The 18388-nt window shown below is 48.1% G+C and overlaps 3 protein-coding genes and 1 long non-coding RNA gene across 11 annotated transcripts; 2 read left to right on the top strand and 2 right to left on the bottom strand.

Annotated features, from left to right (window-relative positions):
• Positions 1 to 133: 133 nt before the first annotated feature.
• LOC133472363 (H-2 class II histocompatibility antigen, A-U alpha chain-like) lies at positions 134 to 3094 on the bottom strand. Its single transcript, XM_061763027.1, has 4 exons — positions 2967 to 3094; positions 1909 to 2157; positions 1494 to 1781; positions 134 to 596 (listed from the first exon to the last, which is right to left on the bottom strand). The coding sequence occupies exons 1-4, from the start codon at positions 3028 to 3030 to the stop codon at positions 475 to 477; spliced, it is 723 nt and encodes a 240-aa protein (XP_061619011.1). The 5' UTR covers positions 3031 to 3094; the 3' UTR covers positions 134 to 474.
• LOC133472374 (uncharacterized) lies at positions 2153 to 3837 on the top strand. Of its 2 annotated transcripts, none has more exons than XR_009786689.1 (3): positions 2153 to 2837; positions 2947 to 3127; positions 3684 to 3837. It is a non-coding gene; the product is annotated as an uncharacterized LOC133472374 (long non-coding RNA). The 2 variants fall into 2 exon arrangements; XR_009786690.1 differs by having other exon boundaries at positions 2153 to 2697; positions 2766 to 3127.
• ctc1 (CTS telomere maintenance complex component 1) lies at positions 3184 to 11922 on the bottom strand. Of its 6 annotated transcripts, XM_061762963.1 has the most exons (24): positions 11763 to 11921; positions 11123 to 11222; positions 10533 to 10623; positions 10260 to 10470; positions 9975 to 10186; positions 9172 to 9301; positions 8829 to 9086; positions 8644 to 8766; positions 8317 to 8552; positions 8096 to 8237; positions 7301 to 7515; positions 6886 to 7049; positions 6695 to 6809; positions 6265 to 6613; positions 5821 to 5910; positions 5574 to 5743; positions 5403 to 5488; positions 5171 to 5306; positions 5030 to 5098; positions 4791 to 4944; positions 4057 to 4112; positions 3832 to 3988; positions 3655 to 3751; positions 3184 to 3403 (listed from the first exon to the last, which is right to left on the bottom strand). In XM_061762963.1, the coding sequence occupies exons 1-24, from the start codon at positions 11811 to 11813 to the stop codon at positions 3318 to 3320; spliced, it is 3498 nt and encodes a 1165-aa protein (XP_061618947.1). In that variant the 5' UTR covers positions 11814 to 11921; the 3' UTR covers positions 3184 to 3317. The 6 variants fall into 6 exon arrangements, with proteins under 6 accessions (XP_061618947.1, XP_061618946.1, XP_061618945.1 ...); XM_061762962.1 differs by having other exon boundaries at positions 4791 to 4941; positions 5171 to 5488; XM_061762961.1 differs by having other exon boundaries at positions 5171 to 5488.
• On the top strand, positions 10016 to 17759 carry LOC133472364 (high mobility group protein B2-like). 2 transcript variants are annotated; one of them, XM_061763028.1, is made up of 6 exons: positions 10016 to 10140; positions 12683 to 12818; positions 15685 to 15843; positions 15922 to 16073; positions 16171 to 16345; positions 17060 to 17759. In XM_061763028.1, the coding sequence occupies exons 2-6, from the start codon at positions 12738 to 12740 to the stop codon at positions 17183 to 17185; spliced, it is 693 nt and encodes a 230-aa protein (XP_061619012.1). In that variant the 5' UTR covers positions 10016 to 10140; positions 12683 to 12737; the 3' UTR covers positions 17186 to 17759. The 2 variants fall into 2 exon arrangements, with proteins under 2 accessions (XP_061619012.1, XP_061619013.1); XM_061763029.1 differs by lacking the exons at positions 10016 to 10140; positions 12683 to 12818 and adding an exon at positions 13859 to 14010.
• Positions 17760 to 18388: the final 629 nt, after the last annotated feature.

Below are 18388 nucleotides of genomic sequence, written 5' to 3' on the forward strand. Positions count from 1 at the left end.
GTCAGCCAACCTGAGTAGAAACAAGTCAGAAGTCCTGGGAAATCTGGATCCCAATCTGAGGAAACCAGTAAGAGTATTTCAAAGACTAACTGAATTTAGTAAGGGGTCTGGAAGAAAGCAGCGTTACAGAAACCAGAGGAAGATCCTTTTATTTATTTATTGTCATCTCCCAGGAGCTAAAAACTTGGCGAGCAAGCAGGCGGAATCACCGGAGAACAGAGTGTACAGGGAACCCCCACGAAATTGGGGGCTTTTAAGCAATGATTTGGGTGAGTTTCTACAGTATAAGTGCTCATTTCCGCAAGCCAGTCTATGGCATTTTGTGTTATATGTTAGCATTAAGCCAGTGGATTTGTGCTTCCATGTTTAGTTGTACATTTTTGGTATTTAAATATCCATCCATCATCAGACGTAAACAGTTGTGTTTATTTAAGCAGGAAAAAAGCGAAGGCATCATCAGCGTCGCTCAGCCAATCAGCTGCACTTGTTTCCTTTGATGAGGAAGAAGGTTCCGGAAGCCACGCCGGCGAGTCCCACCGTCAGTCCCAGGGCGCAGAAGACGGTGGGTCCGATACTCGGCTGGCTCACCTGCACCACTGGGAACAGAAAGTTGCGGTTAGCGCTTGGCATTAGCGCTTAGGGGGGGTTGCGAATGGCTGCTACATTTCCGTGGGACGGGGAAGATGGGGAATTAAAAAAAAAATAAAAAAATAAAATACAATTCTTTTTTTGATAACAAAACTAAAACTGCACTCGACTGCATTGTCGTGTTTAAAAACACTCGTAACATTTGCTCTCCACAAAATGCGAGCACAAAACACAACTCAACTCACAACCGCTAGCTAAACGCTAACGTTAATTAGCATCTATGTTGCGGTCTTTAAGCAGCAGAAGTGAATACAAACGGTGCAGAGACATATGTAGAAAGACAATGTATTCTCCACTAATATTAGTGCCGTACTGATGAGCTGAGAGGAGTTGAGTCTCAGTCTACTGTTTGTCTGTCTGTCTTATACTGCCCCCAGGTAGCCAAGGCGGGCACACCGGAAAGCGCAGCACACTGTGTAACAAAATCAGTTTGATTTTTTTAATTCTAATGATGTCATTACTTGATGTTTTTAAAATGGACAACATTGCGGAGTGCTATTTTTCCTTATTAAAATACACACTACAACGATGTTTGATTTTGGGGGGGAAGCCTGCAGCGGATTACGGTGGACTGCCGCTATTGGCGGGGGACGGGGACTGTACCGGCGTTTCCATTCAGTTCGGAAGTGTTTTGAGTTATGAGCATGGTCACGGAACAAATTCAACTGGTATCTCAAGGCACCACTGTACGTTCCCCGATGAAATGAAAGTTGCCTACTTGGAGCCAAGCTGCAATTTTGTACATTCCTGGTTTATTTCCTGTCCTTTCCGCTGGAAAGTTTCGAGCTTTGAAGCTTTTGCAACCTTTGCCCTTCTCAAGGTCGCTCGAGGTGACCGGTTCTCACCCCAGGAGGTGGCGCGCGGCTGCTCCAGGGCCGCGTGTTCCACGACGCAGGTGTAGATGTCCCCCTGCGCGGGGATGTAGTCCAGTCGGAACGTCTGGTGGAAAGAACCGTCCTCGTCGGGGTAGGGGGCGGTGGAGCCGCGGCCTGGGCCCGCCGCCCGCGCGCCGTTCTCGGTCCAGCGGACTTTGACGGGCGCCGGAAAGAAGCCGCTGACGTGGCAGACCAGCGTGTTCTTCTTTCCCAGAAGCTCCTCGTCTCTCGGGTAGACGACGGGATGAGAGGGACGATCTGAAAAGACAAACGTATGCCGAGTGGCTTCGTGTAAGTGTTTGTGTGTGTTTGTTTGGGTTTCTGTGTGACCTGACAAGAAACACACACGCCTGTCGATGTCATTTTCTGGGTTGGGTCACGGTACCATATTGTAGCGGTTGATGCCTCAGCGCCTCCTGGGTGATGTTGAGGTTATCCCTGCATATCCTTTGATTGATCTCGGCGCTGTGAAAGGCTTCTTTGTCGTAGGTCATGTGGTCCACAAAGCTGGGCTGAGGCTCCACGCCCCTCTTGGCGGCGAAGTCGGCAACCCACATGTCCTCGCCGGACAGAGCGTAGAAGTCTTCTCCCTCCGTGTTGGAGCAGCCAACCACGCGAATGTCTGTTTGGAAATCTGAGAAGAAGACGAAGCGGCCCGTCAAAGACTCCGAGCGCTTAGACTTGGATATATTTTACATAGTTTACTGTCAAGCAAACACTTTTGACTAATTGACCGCCCGTGTTGTTTCCTGTACAATCGTCCCTTGAAATTCGAAAGACTCGAATTCGGACTTTTCAAGATTCGAGATGTTGGCGGATGCCCTCTTTTTTTTTTTTTTTTTTTTTGACTTGTGAGCGCTGACTTGAGATGCGAGCGCCGAATGGTGGCAGTGAACTCAACTCACTTCCCAAAATCAGCACTTTGCCAAACAGTGAACGATTCTTTTAAAAAAAAAAAAAAAAAAAAAAAGCCTTCAAGGTGTTTTTGGCCGCGCCCACTTGAAGTTCACGCAAAAATTAAACATTAAACCAAGAATTACACCTTGTACATTTACAAGCAGAGGCACGCGTTACATTGACACAAGTAACATTTTGCATAAATTGTACTTGTCACAATAGATGTAATGCATCATACTTTTAACTTTTACTGGAGTATTTGTATGAAGAAGAAACGGTACTTTTACTCTGTTAGTGCTTTACACTTTTATTTATCGATTATTTACTGATATTGAAAAACATCAGCAGGAACTTGCGTCTCAGCCAAACTTTTGACCTTGCGCGTATGGCAACATTCGCCCTATTTTCTGCTGATAAGTAGGTACACAGATACTTCAAATGACTTTGACTCAAGTAGCATTCTAAAAGTTGACTTTAGTGTCTCGCAAAGTGATTTAGTGTTAAGATACTTGTACTTCTCCTCAAGTATTGCTTTCACTGACCTACCTTCACCATGTGTTGCACCGTCGCTGCCGCCGAGGAAGAGCACGAGGAAGAGGAGCGCCTTCATCTTGCAGGCTCGAAGCTTCTGCTCCACTGCTCCAGACGCTCAACTGCAGCAGCTGACCCCGGGCCAATCACGGTGCAGAGAATTGCTGGTGTCATCGGTAACCGGGCAAGCCGATCGCGACATTTCCAAGTTGTTTTGTGCGTGAGAAAAAAAATAACAACGGGGGCTTTTTTTTCTTTTTCCCACTTCACTTTATTTCACATTTGAAGTAAATCACGTGACTTCCCGTTATGGCAGCTGTTGCCACGGTGACCGAGCACACAAACACACACACACATAATGTTGGCTCAGTGAATTTGCAGACAGGTGAGCTTGAGGGTCGGCGCCATCCTGGTCAGGAAGTCTCTTTTGCCACGGCGTAACCTTTTGACCTCTGCAATAAAACGACTGAGCTGATCAATTTAGCAACACATTGATCCATTGTGTTTGTGTGAGTCTCTTTGTGCGTCTGTTTCCTCCTTTGTGTGTTCTTTTGTCTGTTTTGTCTGTCTGTCCATCTGTGTTGCTGTGTGTGTATATCTGTGTGAGTACTTTTTGTCTTTGTGTGTCTGTGTGTCCATGTGTGTTTTTTTTTTTTTGTGAGTCTCTCCGTGTGTTGTGTGCGTTTCCACGTGCGTGCCTCACCTTCTTTGGCCTGGCTTTCTCTACTGCAGGTGAGAAACAACACGTTGACGCCGTGCACGCACGCCAACAGGAAGTGAAGGATCCCGTCGTCGCACTCCTGCAAGAAGGAAGCGGGAAGCATCTTACTGACGAGCGGCCAGTCACCGTCATTCAGTGAGCGTTGGGGCGTGACCGGACCTGGCTCCGCCCGCGAGGGTACACTTGGATGTGGCCTCTGGCCTTCAGTGCTCTTTGAAGCCCCTCCCACTGGGGACTGCTCAGTGCCAGCAGCTGGCGGACGAGCGCCCCCGCGAAGTGCACGTGGGCCTGGCCTGTGCCGTCCTCTATGACCAACCTGACGGCCATCATCATCATCATCGTCATCATCAAGGTGAGTGGTCGCCGGTCATGTGACACACTTACTTGGCGGTGCAGTCAAAGACAGCTGAGGACGAGAGACAACGGCCACTGCAAGCTGACTGAGAGAGAGAGAGAGAGCGAGAGGGGTCATGTTTTAAAGGGGGCATATGCAGTATTATGGAAAATTTACTTTTAAAGTCCTTATAAGCCAAAGTGTGTCCAAAGTCTGGCCCGCAGACCAAATGTGGCCCGTATTCAAATTTCCAACGGCCTGCAGCTTCTGTCATTAAATCAATAATGTGTGGCCTGCCCCCCGTAGCTCCCCCTCCCCGTTGACAATCACCCATGGCTGCGGAAATTCTCAGAGGTGCACAGGGCGCCCAATTTATGGGACGGCACATTTTCTGGCAGGAATGCACCCTACTGGTAGTAGTGTGATGGTCTGGGGCTGCTTTCTCCTTCAGGACCTGGACTTGCTGTGATTGATGGAACCATGAATTCTGTGTTTGTGAGCTAATTGACATAATAACCACAGCCCCACACAGTTTGTCCGGCATTGACTTGATCAGCTAGGCTGGGCGAAGATCCAAAGCCACTTTTAAGCGACTGCCACACTGTCTGAAACCTATCACGCAGAGGGACAGCAACTACTACTGTGCGGTGCCCCCGCTGTTATGTCAAAGCCGAGAGGTAAGCAGAGCTGCATTGTTTTGTTGGATGCATGGATTAGCATTAGCAAAGGAATGAGTGCACATAGGCCATACGTGTGTATTTTTTTTGTGCGATTGTGTTTGTACCTGCGTGTACACACTCTCACACTCAAAGCATTTCCACTGCAGCTGCATGAAGAGGAAACACACCACGTGCCCCTTAACTCGGCCCACGGTGCAGCTGCGCTGTGTCCACTCGGCCAGGTGCATGATGGGAGTGGGCGGGCGCTCGTCCGACCTGCTTAACAAGTTCGGGTGACGCGTGCGTTTGTATGTGTGAGTGCGCGTGCGGGAGATGACTCGGGAGGTTTGACGCTTGCCGTTACCTCGCGTCCCGAACCCGCACCACCGCCACCGAGCTAACTGCGATGTTACTGCAATACACACGTCCTGACCTGGAAAGCACACACACAGTGTAGTAGTATCCCGTGTGGGTGTGTGTACGTCTCCGAGTGTGTGTGTGTCACCTGGACACCCTCCTGCGGAAGGCAGACAGCAGCAGTGTGTTGCCCGGCAACATGCCAGGCGGGTATGTGTTATGGTTGAAGTTCAGGAAGGCATGGATGCTCCTTCCACTTTGGTCACACACTGTGAGACGCACACCTACACACACACACACACACACACACACACACACACTGTCGACGAACTGCTTTCTTTTGTCTAACGTGTGTGTGTTAGTGTGTGAGAGGGACAGACCAATGTTAATGTGTTCGGTGTCCTTTGTCCTGTCATTCAGAATGATCCGGTCTGAGACGAAACCCTGAAAACACACTATATCCGCACTGCATGGACACACACACACACACACGATGACAAACTTGATCCGTCATGTGACGTTAACGTCGTCACGTGGCGGGCGTTATCCACCTGCCGTCCAGGACTTGCGACAGCGTGAACGGCGCCGCCCACACGCTCCGTGCGCAAGCGCGCGCGAGGAGGGGCCGCGTCAGCGTGTGAAACGTCCAGTCCGAGCGCACCGGCAGCGTGACGTCCTGGCTCCGCCAAGGGACGGAGTTGCCCGCCAGAACGCCGGCATCCTGACGGACAGACGGACGGACGGTGAGACGGACGGCGAGTCGACGGAGCGGCGGCGATGTCGTCGTGGCATACGTACGCGCGTGCCGCTCGCCACCAGTCTGTAGAAGCATCCCGGCTGCAGGAAGGGAAACCAACGAGCCGACGCACCTGAACACACCACGGTCACCTGCGCGCACACACGCGTGCATCATGGGAGCATCTCCTTATTCTTGCATAGTCATATGTGCGTCGTCCGTCGTGTGTGTCTCCCTGTGTCCGTTTGTGTCTCTGTCCATGTCTGTGTATCTCCATGTTTATGTGTTGTGTATCCATATGTCGGTAAATCCATCTGTGTGTGTGTGTGTGTGTGTGTCCAAGTAAGTGTCTTCATGTTTGTGTGTGTAACTGCATGCATGCCCTGTGTGTGTGTGTGTTTGCCCGTGTGTCTCTCTGTGTGTGTGCGTGTCTGTTAATGTTCCTGTGCGCGCTGATTGCCGATTGCCAATTGCCGATTGGCTGAAGCCTTTTTTTGACCTCTCACCTTTTTCTCGTTGCCTGCCTCAAAGTCTTTCATTGGCCCGTTCTTGGGGTCCCGGCCCCAGGTCGCCACTGGCCCAATCACGGCCGCTGTGACGGAGAAAGACGCCTCCTCGTCCACCCGCCACATCACGCCGTTCTTCTGCTGCACCCTGAGGACCACCGAGACGCAGGTCGTCGCGGTAACCGAGGAAGACGAGGGCTCCGGGCCCTCGTCCTCTCGTCGTCTCTTCCTCGCCATGACTTCCTTCTCCTCTTCTCCTGACTCCCCCTCTTTGTAGCACAGGTGGGTTTCCATGGCAACGGACGGACTCAAAATGTGTATGCTCTTCTGGGAGAACTGGAGGTAAACGCTGTTGCTCACACACACATTTACACACAGTCAGGGACCATAAACGTATAGGTTCTGTGTGTGTGTGTGTGTGTGTGTGTACCTGGAGTGTTTATGTGTGATGAACTTGTGCTGATCCAGGTGTTGGTAGGAGGGGAAATTCGATTGGAGGAATCGCTCCGTTACCATAGTGAACTGCAGGACACACACGAGACAACCTGAGCACACACACACACACAGAGAGGAAGGATTAAATATATGTCGCACTTGCTGTCAAACAGTGCGCGCGTGTACCTATCCATGCCGTATTGAAAGCCGCTCGCTGGCCTCCCGCCTCTTCCTGGGTGGTTTCCGTGACGACGCAGGCGATGGCTCCCGTGTGGTCTCTCAGCTGCAGCGTATGAAGGGAGGTGCGCGACGGCAGCTCCAGCACGCCCACGAGCAGCAGGGGGCGCTGTCTGTGGGTTGGCATACGGTCAGACGAGAAGCCCCGCCCAGGCAGACATTTTGAATTTTTGGGGTATGTTTTCTGTAGCAAAAATAACATTTTGTATTTTCCTTTGTATTGTATTTTTTTTCCACATATTCATGAAAATATTTTTCACATTTTCTACCTTTTCCACATTTCGCAAGGTCCAAGTCCAAGCCTGCACTTGTATTTTTTTGCCCACATTTTTGTGCCCAGGCTCACGCAGGGCTCGAGGTTTACCTGAGCGTGTCTCCGGGCCGCAGCTCGTGCCTGGGGTCCGACGTCAAAGTCCTGCTCGACCAGGCCAGGGCGGCGTTCATCTGGGCTCGGGTCAGACCGTCTCCAGCGGGTGGGAGCAGCGAGCGGAGCGACAAGGACGCCCAACAGTCCTCCTGGAGGGATTCGCGGAGCTCTGACAGGCCGACGTATTGATGCTGCGCCGAGTCGCTGACGTACTGGAGAGTTACGCAGGCACAGACCCCCCCCCCCGCAGTGGAATTAGAATTGTGCCCCTCCCACAAGCTCTAAAAAAACATTGAATCTTATTAAAACACATTTGAAAGGTATTTCAACACAAGAAAATGCTCGTATGAAATGAGTTGAAAAGGGGTGTACAGTATTGGTAAGTATACAACTAGGTGGCAGGTATGGAGTTTCGTGTTAATTAAGTCATTTACATATTGGCCTGCAATTTAATATTTATCTTTAAAATACTGTTCAGCAGTGGTATGCGGGCTCTCTCTCCTCAAGTGAAGAATCACTGAATTAAATACGTTAAAATGGATAATAAATAATGTAGAATCCAGTCTGCCATTTGTTAAGTACAGTTCAGTTGTATTTCACCTTATCGTAAAACACATTTTAATTTCGTCTATGAACTGTCTGGTTTCATAATGATCATGGGATCATAATGGTGGTACTAATACTTAATACGTACTGCTGTAAGGTATTTAGAATAAAGTAAAAACCCATTCAAAAAAAAAACAATTGCTAGTGAGGTAGTGTTGTTTATGTGGCGTGACGTGGAGGGTCTACCTGAGTCAGCGGACAAGTGTGCGGCTCGTCCAACATCTCGGTGTAGATGTCTCGCCTGTGTCGTTGCCCTTGTCCAAACGCGAGCTCCATCAGTTTCCAAGACAACACGCACGTGCACTGCGGCGACACCCTGGGAAGCAGGCTGAAACGGGCGGACACGCAAGTTAGCGCGTTAGGGCGTCGGAGATACACCCCCCCCCCCCCCCCCCCCCCCACTTTACCTGCGTCGAAGCTGGGAGCACAGGTGGCACGTCCACAGGTACCGGGACACGTCCGGGTTCTTCTCCACCAGTAACCGCTGCAACACGCCGTCGTCGGGGCAGTTGCGGTCAGGCTCGGAGCGCGAGTTCACCACCGCGCTAAACTTTGTCACCCTCACAGTGGAGCGCAGGCAAGTGCAAAGCATGCTGGGAGGGAAGTCGGGACAGGGCCGGTACAGGAAGTGAACGTGATGGAGCTGAATTGGGAGGGCAACGCGGATCCTGTAATTACGGCTAACACGGAAAGCCCCGAAAACTCGGACGCACGCTTGGCGAACGGGATCTCACCGCCACCGCGTCGCCGACTCGGAGCTTCCTCTTCACCTCCGGCTGATAGGCCAGACACAGCCCCAGGTTCCCGTCCATCACGTACAGGCCCGCCCCCGCGCTCACCACCTCGGTGACCGTTCCCTACCACGTGGAAGGAGCGGCATTAGGAGAAGCCGCCGGAAAGTATTCGTAGCGCTTCTCACCTGGTAACTGATGACTCTGGACTCTTTGAGCCTGTCGGCCGATTGGTCGTCGTGTCTCCCGGGCTGTGACTCCGTCGGCGGCAGCGTGTCCTCCGCCGACGTGCGCCGCTGATCGTGCGTCTTGTGCATTTCGGAGTGTTCGGTCGCACACAGGATGCTTTTCCCTCTCCACGGCATTAGGCCACACACGCGCAATGCCGTCACGCGCACACACTCGCCGACAGACATGCACTGTGCCCACCACAGGCTGCTGCTGTTCTACACACACACACACACACACACACACGTTACAAACAAAGTTCAGAAGACAATGACGACCGTTCAGGAGTGTGTTTGTGTGTACTTTGACCAGGACGGATAGTGTGTGCGTGTCGTCCGACAACGCAAAGAAGAAGAAGGAGGTTCCTGAGATGACCAGCAGGGGGCAGACGGATGCCACCTGCCCACAGATGGACAGAAGTTGTCGTCGCACCCTGACAGACAGACAAGAGGTAAGGACTGAAGAAAACACCTATTAGTGCACGTTTGTGCTCTTTCTGTAACTTGACGGCTAACAGCAACGTGATGGAAGATTGCAGCAGAGGTCTCACATGGGAGCTAATTGTGGAAGCTACTGTTGGTCTTCTTTAACTCTAATATTAGAAGCAAAGTTAAAAGCTAACACTGGTGGTAACGTTGATGCTAACATTGGAAGCAAACAGAGGTAAAGTGAAAATGATATTGGAGGCTAACATTAGACGTAATGTTGGATGCTAAGTTCGGAATCTAATGTTAGATGCCAACATTGGAAGCTAATGTTGAAGCTAGCCTCGGAAACTCACATTGGTCTACGTTAGCGGTACGTTGGGAGCTAATGTTGACGCTAACAATGGAAACTAACGTTAGCTACGGTCAGTAGATATGTTGTTTGCAATGTCAGTGTTCATAAAAAAATGTAAAATAAGAGTATATATTTATCACTGGGTCAAAAACATAATAATATGGCTATTAGGAAAGTAGTCATTGCTAGTTTTATGGGGTGCGACAATCACCCCAGCGTCATCACACTTCCAGATGGATTTTTTTCAAACTCCAATCATCTGTAAAGCATTTAAATTGAACTGGAATGTTTGTTATAAGAGTTTGGAATGACCAAGCGTGACAAACCTTTTGTGTACTAAGGCCGCCGCCTCTTTGACAGTGACAGGACTGCCGGCCAATCCCTGCACAGAACCAGGACACAGCAGAACTGGAGAACCAATCAGCTCCACGTAGCCTCCCGCTTCCGGCTGCGCTTGCCCAGGGGCACTGTGGGGGATGTAGTGCCAGTGAGGTAGGAAAACGAGACGACCCATCCACAGAGGTGAGGGCGAGACAACCTAGACAGGCAGACGTACTTTCCTGAGCGGTAGAGAAAATGCGTGGATGTCAGTAAAGTTGCTAGTTTCTCACCTCACACACGACGCTGCCGCCGGAGTCCGTCAGCGTCCACTCTCCGTCATGGCCGTGCGTCAGGCGGCCGATCAGCAGGAGGTGCGCCCGGGGTAGTGCCCGCCGACCCGGCGCCTCCTCGGCCGCCGCCCGCTCCCGATTGGTGCTCCACGACAGGTTACTGACGCACGCCAGCCGCTGGTGAGCGAGAAGCTCGGAGACGCACACCAGCCTGGTGACCAGACGTCAAAAGTTAGCAACGACGGCGGAGGGAACGGGCACGGCGCGTCTTACCTGTAGCTGACGGGCAGCGTGTGCGTGCTGGACATCTTCCCCCGTATCCTCTTCAGCACACTCGCACTCAGCTGAGACACACCCTCCTCCGCTGCAAATCATATAGACCGTGTTCCAAATCACTCTATTCCACCGTGACTTAGGAGTTTCATTCGTTCCGTGACCATGCTCCCCATTGAAACGAATGGAAATGCCAATCAAAGGAAATTCATGTGTTTCAGCACCCCACCAATTTTGTTACGCATTTTCTCGTCTGGAAAAAATGGCACCGTGTAGTATAAAAACATACACAGTAATAACAATTACATTGAATGTGAAGAATTCAACATTTTGCATTAGGATTTCAAGCTTTAATTAAATAGATATTGTGCTGCTACTTCTGCTTTGCGCACCTTAGCCACCAGGGGCGCACTATAATAAATCCATCCACCCATTTTCAATACCGCTCAGCCTCATTCGGTGTCACAGGTACGCTGGAATCTATCCCAGTGGACTTTACACGCCCGAATTCCATTATATATCTGTATATGTACATATGGAGACACGTATACATCGACTATGCATGTTATACATATGCGACGCCGATTCACCTGTCTGACAGCAGGGGTCAGGGCCGGGGTCAGGGCCAGACATCAGAGGCCACACGTGCTCTCTGACGAAGCGGAATAGCTCTTCTAACCATTTGGCCTCCTGCGGACAACATAAGAGGAAGTTTTGCACTTGAGAATCCTTCAAATTGAAGTTGACTCTTTAACTCAGTAGTAAAAAAAAAAAAACAATTTCATGTCGTGTGTGTTGTACGTCTGTCGTATTGTCACACAAAACACCCGGTTAGCACTCTGAGAGCTTAAATCTACCACAACTGGGTCGTTGTGGTTGTCTGGTTCCGTAGTTCATGCACAGGTGAAGAAGATAAGACAGCTCGAGCCTGAGCGTTGGTGTGGACAGCTGCGACCATTCATTGTCCACTTACAAGATTCTCAAACAAATGCCAATGCATCTTAACTACTGTCCTTCGGCATCCCAAAATGAGTCCATTCGTGGTTGCCATACGTAGTATACTTTCCACGTCAACACTCAAGATGGAGCCGTCCTATCTTGCCTGTGTTTATGAACTGATGGAGCCTGCACGGATGAGAGTCGAATTATTTCCTAGACAGCTGTTAACAGTCGAGTTACGATCGAGTCCGCAATGTAGACTTTTGAACGTTGAGTCTTTGTGATACTGACGGCTTCACTCTGCGCATTAAACTGATCCCGGAACAGCTGCACGGCGTCCATGTCCGCCCAAAACTGTACATTTGTAATTTTGAAGACAAAACACAAAAAAACGCGCCGTGAGTCTTCCGCGGTGTAAACACTGCACTTCCTGGAAAGCTACGGCGGCTGCTGAGGCTCAAAAATGACGCGTCTGCCGCAGCAATATCAAAAGTCTTGTCTTTATTACGGATTTTTGTAAATGATAAAGAAGTCTTAGTTGCATATTAGTAGTAATAGTATAAAGATATTGAGAAAATAAATAATAGTACTTCTACATTCAACATTTTACTTCAATAATTTGTGACAATCAAAATTACATGAATAATGACATTATTTATCAACGAAAACGATGTTACAAATTGCACAGACATTGAAATCTTTTCCCCCTTTTCATTGAATGACAACGTGGCCCATCTGTCCGTTTAAAAAAAAAAAGTGTCTCATATGAGCACACAATTTTGCCCACTCCTATTATATACTACAGTACTGTATACAATGTTATAAAAATATAAATAATACTTAATTGGCCCTTATCTAGTTCTGAGAAAGTTCCAAAAATAACAGGGCTAGTCAATTGTCACCATTTGATCATAAATTTGCTCGGTTCTGATTCAAATGTTTTTTTTTCTTTTTGCACACATGCTGTTCTTAGGCATTTTTGTACTTTTTTTTTATTTTTCCTTTGACCGTCGTTTTACTCATTTTTACATCAGCGTGTGACATGAAATTTTGCAGGGAACTTTGTCTTTAGTGATCCCCCCCCCCAGTATCTTTGATTTTATGTTGATACATTATGCACGCTTTGGTCGCCTTTTATTGCCCCAAAAAATGTGCAACATGCAAATCAACATCAATATTATTTTTCATAAATCACTCCTTCACATCTTTAGACCTGCTCAAAACAACTGCTCCGACAACGTAAAGAAGAATAAGGAGGTTCCTGAGATGACCAGCAGGGGGCAGACGGATGTCACCTGCCCACAGATGGACAGACGCTGTCCTCGCACCCTGACAGACAGACAAGAGGTAAGACTGAAGACAACACCTATTAGTGCACGTTTGTGCTCTTTCTGTAACTTGACGGCTAACAGCAACGTGATGGAAGATTGCAGCAGAGGTGCTCAAGACAACCCAAAATACTTTTTAGGAGTTTAAACAAAATTACAGTTTTACTACATGAATTAATTAGTTTGTATGACAAAACTTAATTTGTGATTACAGACATGTCAGAGATTTGCAACACAATTTAAAGTATCAATAATATAAGAAGCAAAATAAAATTATTTACTGTATGAAAACAAATAAAAAAAATAAAAATAAAAATAAAAATATATATATATATATATATTTTAAATTTATAAATAATAATATTAATATTTTTTTATTTTTTTTAAAATAACGTTCTATTGGGTTAAAATTCTTAAAATTACAAAATATATGATAATTTTGATCAGGGATGTAGTTGGTTAAGGGATTCAAGAAAATATATTTTTTTAATTGAACTATAAAAACATTGTGCATGTATTATATTACAGATTAAAGGTATTTATTGCAGTTTGTTTCGCAATAATGTGTCCAAACGGTAGTAAATCTGGATTAAATTAGATAAATACATTAGTGTTCGTGTATTGTTTCGGTTGTTGTTTTACTTTGTCGTATAGTTTCGTATGCCTTCCAGTTAGTGTGCCTGAATTTAACGAAGTCTTTGTTTTTACAAATGCAGTGTAAACTCTCCAAAAGCAAATATTTCAATCGGCGCCATTTTACCAAACAAAACAACGTAATGTGACTCCGACGTCATACTTTGACGGACATCGGCTCTGACCAATTACACGGCGCTATTCACTTGTCCGCCCCGACGAAACAACAATTTCCGCCCCGCGTCAACGACACAGCCAAGCAAATGTGAGTATTGACCCAAACCCCGCCCAGGGGGCCTCCTTCCTCCCCGCCCCTCCGATTTGGAAGACGCGACGTTGGGGGCGTGTTCTGGGGGCGGGAGCGGTCCTCGGCTCGACCCAGTTTGAAAGTGAACGGACGGTCCAGTCTCCGCTTCAGCCACCAGACGTCAACAATAAGCAGACTTGTCAAAAAAAAAAAAAAAAAAAAAAAAAAAACAAAGCGAGAGAAAGAGAGAACGAAAGAAAGAAAGAGAAAAAAACCAAACAAAAGCCCCGGTCCTGAGTGTGCTTCAGCCTGTCGCCGGCCCTCCTAACGAGTGAGTACAGCCGGCCATCTTGTATGGGACGCGGGTTTACAAAAGCTGGGGCACAGCTCGGCCAAAGAAAGGGCATAAAACCGCGGTGGGGCTCTAATTGGCACTCTGCTACTGCCGTTTTTCGTGCGTGCCCTGCGGCGACTGTTCAAGCCGCGTTGCGGTGACCAAGAAACGCCCATTTTGAGGCACCGTGGACGCCAGGAAATAGTCTGCGCCGCCCCGTGCCCTGCTCACGTCTCCAGAGCGTAGCCGTAGCCCCCGTTGTTGGAAATGCGTAGCTGTGTGGCACTGGGGAGCCTATTTCCATTGCGAACACTTAATGGGCGCTCGGATAAGAAAGGCGGAATGGAAGAATCATGTTCTATTTTCTGGGCGCCTTTGTGCTCCAGAACGACCCCGTTGTGACGACGTCTTGTAGGGGGGATGGGAGGCTCGCTCCGCAGAGGGCGGGAAGCAAATGGTGGCTCATTGTTCTGGTAGCCAGGCTAAGCTAACCGTTGCTAACAGCCAAGACCCCCCCCCAACCCCCAACCACCCATCCATCCATCCATCCCCCCGACGTTTCTTCTTTTCCTCCCGCTCCTGCGTGCGGCCTCGAACGGCTTGCATGGCCGCCCGCACCCCACTCCCCCTCTCCCGTAGACACATCCCGGGCTCGTCACGTTGTGCCCCCGAGATCCCCGACTGAGAAAATGGATCCCCATCGCTTCTTTGTTAGTGGCCGGAGGATGGGCCGTTATTTGGCCCCCGAGTGGAGCGTGAACGTGACGCTTGTTTGGAAGTCAAGAGATAGTCCATCACTATATATGTTGATATATGATTACTAATAGCTACTACTTTATTATTATTTTTTTGTATCATGTAAAAATGACACGTTTGTTTTTAATGGTTTATGGATGAGACTACCATTTATTTATTTCCCCAGTTTTTATAGGTTTGTATTTATTTTCAAAGAAACGTGCTCTGTGATTGGCCGGCGACCAGTCCAGGGTGAGTGAACCTGGCCTCTTACCTGAAGGACAGCTGGGTTGGATGGGGCTTGAATATGTTAAAAGATGAGCTAAAAAAATAAATGTCAAAACTAGAATAATTTAGTGAGTCAACCAACGATGGTGAAAATTTCTTAGTTGAGAAACACTACAAATGTCAATTATCAGTCCTCGACGACCGGCCTCTCGCCCATAGTCAGCTGGGATAGGCTCCATCTCGCCCTAATGAGAATAAGCAGTATGGATAAATAAATAGTAGGGGGCTGGGGCTTTGGTGGTGATTACAGTCTTTGTCTAAAAATTAGCAACAAAATTGAAAGTATCCATAACGTAGCTGCCAAAAATAAAACATTTTCTTAATCTGGCGGAAAACATAAATAAATGTCAATTGTTAGTACTTGCCTACTCATGTCCAAAGTCAGCTGCGATAGGTCCCAGCTCACCCTGGACCCTAAAGAGAATAAGCAACACTATAAAAAAAAAAAGAATAAGGTTTTTATTGAACATCGATTATACAGTACAGAACAAAGAGATGTTAGACAGTGCCCACATTGAATTTTTGTTCTGTAGAACTCCTCATCCCATCAGTGTGAGAGTGATGGACACCGGAGCGGTTTCTAATATGGGCGGCCGCCCTGGGCGACATTCTGCGGGATAGATGTTTAACCTCTGTGTCATGTCACAGGCCGCCACCATGATGCGAAAGGACGCGAACAAGCCCAAGGGGAAGACGTCAGCGTACGCCTTCTTCGTGCAGACGTGTCGAGAGGAGCACCGCAAGAAGAACCCAGAGCAGTCAGTTAACTTCGCCGAGTTCTCCAAGAAGTGCTCGGAGCGATGGAAGGTGAGACCCGCGATAAGAGGGCACGCGGGGGGGGGGGCGTGATTCTGTCAACAGAGGCGAACGTTTGTCTCTCGACAGGGTTTGTCTACTCTTGACAAGAAGTGTTTCGAGGACATGGCAAAGGCCGACAAAGTGCGCTACAACAGGGAGATGCGAGACTACGTCCCACCCAAAGGCTTCGGAAAGAGGGGCCGCAAGAGGAAAGACCCCAACGCACCCAAACGGCCCCCGTAAGTCCAACCCCTCGAAAGAGGGCCAGGGCTTTAAATGTGCCCCTTCCCTCCACAAGGGGGCGGCACCTTTCTCAAGCTAACGCGTGTCTCGTAGGTCCGCGTTCTTCGTGTTCTGCAGCGAGTACCGTCCCAGCGTGAAGCAGCAGTTCCCCGGCCTCTCCATAGGCGACTGCGCCAAAAAGCTGGGCGAGATGTGGAGCAAGTTGTCGCAGTCCGACAAGCTTCCGTACGAGGAGAAGGCGCAGAAACTCCGGGAGAAATATGACCGGGTTAGAAATCTTAAACACATGTACAAGTGCATAATACATATGTTACTGCTGACACGCTATTTTGTGGATTTCTGTCACGGAAAGATTGTATTTTTAAGATACAGCCTTTTAGAAGAACATAAGTACTGTTCAGTATTGAAAACTTGTTCAAAATGCAGTAAGTCATCAATATGTGTATGAAATAATGACCATTTAAAGAGTGTAATTCTCTTGGGCTCTGATGGCTGCTGGTTACGTCGCGCCATTTTTACTTTGCTCTTAAGCACTATGTTGGTCACGTGAGCCTAAGCGCCAGAGGAAGATCCTGACCATTCTGGAAAAAGAAAAAGTGGTATTGAGAACGCTTTATTGCGGTTCCCTCGCAACATGACAAAAAAACTCCATAACTTTAGGGATATTCACAGCACTTATCAATACTGACAAAAGATTAGATTTTAATAACATATATTACTCCCACAATGGGGAAATTTGCAATATCAATACATTTTCTATACATATTACTCTAGCTCCTTTTTTTGTTTTGTTTTCAGATACATTTACTACATGTGTAAAAGTGTGTTTTAATACGTTTAAATAGTTTAAAGCATGTGGCAGGGGCGAAACTATGCAAAAAGAAAGTTTGGACACGGTCTGTCTCGCTCCCGGATTTCCCCCGATTGCAGGTAGAGCCGCAATGTTTTAAACATGTACTCACTGTACTTCCTGTCCTCCCAGGATATGGTGGCGTATCGGGGCGGCGGCTCGTACGCCAGGAACCCCGGTTCGTCCGCTCAGGGCGGTGAGGAAGAGGAAGACGACGAGGGCGAGGACGACGACGAAGAGGATGATGATGATGAGTAGGGACCCGCAGTTGGATGTCTGTGCGTGCATGTGTGGGTGCGAGAGAGCGTGAAAGAGAGGAGGGGTTACGTCAAATTTCAAACATTTTGTGTTTTTTTTTTTTAAGACACCACGTCTCCAAGCTGCTGATTGGCTTATAAAGTGGCAGGGGCGGAGTTTCACAAGAGGCTCGATTACAGCTAATCAGAGGCACTTGTGTTGCCGCGGTGACAGCCCCCCACCCGCACCCCCAATGGGCTGATGCCTTTTAAAAATTTTAATTACTTGAGTTCTCAAAGCACCTTGCTTCCTGTGTGGTGGGTCCCAGATGTGACGTAAACACACACTCTGGATGAGTGACTGCGTGTGCGTGTGTGAGATGAGGTCCGAAGTGGACGATAATAGAACCCCCCCCCCCAACCCCCGCCACTGTTGCCATGGTTACCCTTACACCAGCCCCCTCCCCTCAGCCATGCTTACCTGTATGTTGCCATGGAGACCCTGGACTCTTCATTGTCATTAATTTTTTTTTATTTTTTTGTTCACAGTCAACGTAGAAACAACTTTTATAATAAAACAAGAGAGGGAAAACGCACACAGCAGTTTTGTTTCCTGTCTGAAAAATGCTTTTTGTCATTGTCGTGGCAGGTGTCGCGTGTTGGGAGACGGAGCAGTGAGTACGCTTGGTGAAAAGTCACGGTGGTGGTTTACTGCACTGTTTCCTAACATTTAAGCACACATTTTGCACTGTCCTACCTGTCACAACACATCACTAGCATAGATAGATGAACAAAGATATTATTTTAGTAAATGCATTTTCTGACCAATAAAGTGAAATTGGATCATTTCCTGCAGCACACTGCAGTGGCAATTGGTTGGGAATCGCTGGTATTATTTCCTCTTCCATTCTGAAAACGCAATTCCAAATGCCATTAGAGTTTCTGTAGTAATCATGCTCTTCAAACTTGTCTTTCCTTAAAAAAAAAAAAAGAAGCTACTGATGTTGCACTTTACTAAAAAGAAATCAGCGCCAAAACATAAGTGAAATTTTGTGGCCTCATTTTGTGCAATTTCACTATACAGCGGCACAAATAGTGCACTAACAAGTTTTTCAGTTTACAATTCACAGGGCCGGTTTATGCAGGGGAAAAAGGGGGCATGAGCCCCTAAAAAAAAACAAAAAAAAACACCGCGTCCCCCAAATCACATCCGCACAAGCTTCCT

Source organism: Phyllopteryx taeniolatus, chromosome 23 (assembly GCF_024500385.1).
Source record: "Phyllopteryx taeniolatus isolate TA_2022b chromosome 23, UOR_Ptae_1.2, whole genome shotgun sequence".
NCBI lineage: Eukaryota > Metazoa > Chordata > Actinopteri > Syngnathiformes > Syngnathidae > Phyllopteryx > Phyllopteryx taeniolatus.

Bases quoted from the DNA above. Each gene is read 5' to 3' on its own strand.
- ctc1 (XM_061762961.1), bottom strand. From the start codon at position 11,813: ATGGACGCCGTGCAGCTGTTCCGGGATCAGTTTAATGCGCAGAGTGAA. The intron at 8,553-8,643 runs GTGAGATCCCGT...CTCCCAATTCAG, and splicing joins GAGTCGGCGACGCGGTGGCG to CTCCATCACGTTCACTTCCT. The intron at 3,404-3,654 runs GTGAGGCACGCA...GTTTTATTGCAG, and splicing joins AGAAAGCCAGGCCAAAGAAG to AGGTCAAAAGGTTACGCCGT.
- LOC133472364 (XM_061763028.1), top strand. From the start codon at position 12,738: ATGACCAGCAGGGGGCAGACGGATGTCACCTGCCCACAGATGGACAGA. The intron at 15,844-15,921 runs GTGAGACCCGCG...GTCTCTCGACAG, and splicing joins AGTGCTCGGAGCGATGGAAG to GGTTTGTCTACTCTTGACAA. The intron at 16,346-17,059 runs GTTAGAAATCTT...CTGTCCTCCCAG, and splicing joins TCCGGGAGAAATATGACCGG to GATATGGTGGCGTATCGGGG.
- LOC133472363 (XM_061763027.1), bottom strand. From the start codon at position 3,030: ATGAAGGCGCTCCTCTTCCTCGTGCTCTTCCTCGGCGGCAGCGACGGT. The intron at 1,782-1,908 runs GTACCGTGACCC...TTGTCTTTTCAG, and splicing joins GCATCAACCGCTACAATATG to ATCGTCCCTCTCATCCCGTC. The intron at 597-1,493 runs GTGAGAACCGGT...TTCTGTTCCCAG, and splicing joins GCCGCGCGCCACCTCCTGGG to TGGTGCAGGTGAGCCAGCCG.